Source organism: Arachis ipaensis, chromosome B4, assembly GCF_059453495.1.
Source record: "Arachis ipaensis isolate K30076 ecotype BB chromosome B4, ASM5945349v1, whole genome shotgun sequence".
NCBI classification, from domain to species: domain Eukaryota; kingdom Viridiplantae; phylum Streptophyta; class Magnoliopsida; order Fabales; family Fabaceae; genus Arachis; species Arachis ipaensis.
Genome location: NC_142439.1, coordinates 101,101,917 through 101,103,160, shown reverse-complemented (window position 1 = coordinate 101,103,160; position 1,244 = coordinate 101,101,917). Strand labels below are relative to the sequence as shown.

The 1,244-nt window shown below is 41.6% G+C and overlaps 1 protein-coding gene across 1 annotated transcript; it reads right to left on the bottom strand.

Annotated features, from left to right (window-relative positions):
- Positions 1 to 219: 219 nt before the first annotated feature.
- Positions 220 to 1,011, bottom strand: LOC107636578 (uncharacterized). Its single transcript, XM_016340078.1, has one exon. The coding sequence runs from the start codon at positions 1,009 to 1,011 to the stop codon at positions 220 to 222; it is 792 nt and encodes a 263-aa protein (XP_016195564.1).
- Between the last annotated feature and the right edge of the window lie 233 nt (positions 1,012 to 1,244).

Genomic DNA, 1,244 nt, shown 5'->3' with positions numbered 1-1,244 from the left:
CTCCCTTTGAAAATCCTTCAGTTGGGATCTTTTTATTTTTCCACCCTCTTGGACCCTTTTTCTTGATTTTCTTCCCCTTTTTGGTGATTCTTTTCCTTTGACAGTGAGCTGTGTTTTAAAATCTGTCTTCTTAGTAGCTAACACTTCACCTCCTTCTTACTTTCTCTCATCATTTTTTAGAGTCTCATTCTCCTTTTGTTCTGCTTTGCTGCTTGTCTCTTACTCTGGAAGGGAACTAATGAGTGTCTTGTTGGTTTCTTCCTTCCACTGCAAGTCTTCTTTGTCAGCCTCCATGCATGTTTCCTTCTCCTCATTATGCTGTGCTTCTGGAAAGACATCCAGGGTAATGCTTTCATCATGTACCTTTAGAGTCAACTCTCTTTGTTCAACATCTATAATGGCTCTGGCTGTGGCTAGGAATGGTCTTCCCAAGATAATAGATTCACTCCCTTCTTCTCCTAGATCCAGGATCACAAAGTCTGCAGGGAATATGAACTTATCCACCTTGACCAAAAGGTTTTTAATTACTCCTTTGGGAAACACCAATGATTTGTCCACGAGCTCTAGTGACTTCTGTGTGGGCTTTACCTCCTTAATGCATAGCTTTCTCATCATAGAATAAGGGATTAGATTGATGCTGGACCCTAAGTCACACAGTGCCTTTTTTATGGTTATATTGCCAATAGTGCAAGGTAAGAAGAAGCTCCCAGGATCTTTGAGTTTTGGTGGGAGACCTCTTTGAATTACAGCACTGCACTCTTGTGTGAGCATAATGGTCTCCTTCTTATGCCAGCTTCTTTTTTTGTTAATGAGCTCCTTCAAGAATTTAGCATATAGAGGCATCTGCTCTAATCCTTCAGCCAAGGGGATATTGATCTCCAACTTTTTGAAGACTTCAAGGAATTTGGGGAAGTGTTGATCTTTGATCTCCTTGTTGAACCTTTGAGGGTATGGCAAAGGAGGTGTATAAGCTTTCACTCCTTGCCTTTGTTCTTGAGATGGTTCCTCCATTACTTGCTTCCCTTTTCTTGGATCTTGTGGCTGGTCATCCTTTTCTTTAAGCTTCTCTTGAGCTTGCTTGCTTAGTACAGCTTCTTCCTTATTGCTGGCTTCCTCTTTCTCAGCTGGCTTCTTGTTGGCTTCAGTGTTACTCACCAACGTTTTTCCACTCCTTAGTTGGATGGCTTTGCATTTCTCTTTAGGATTTGGAATGGTGTCACTTGGGAGTGAGCTTGTTAGCCTTT

Excerpts from the sequence above, each read along its gene's own strand:
- LOC107636578 (XM_016340078.1), bottom strand. The coding sequence starts at position 1,011 with ATGGAGGAACCATCTCAAGAACAAAGGCAAGGAGTGAAAGCTTATACA.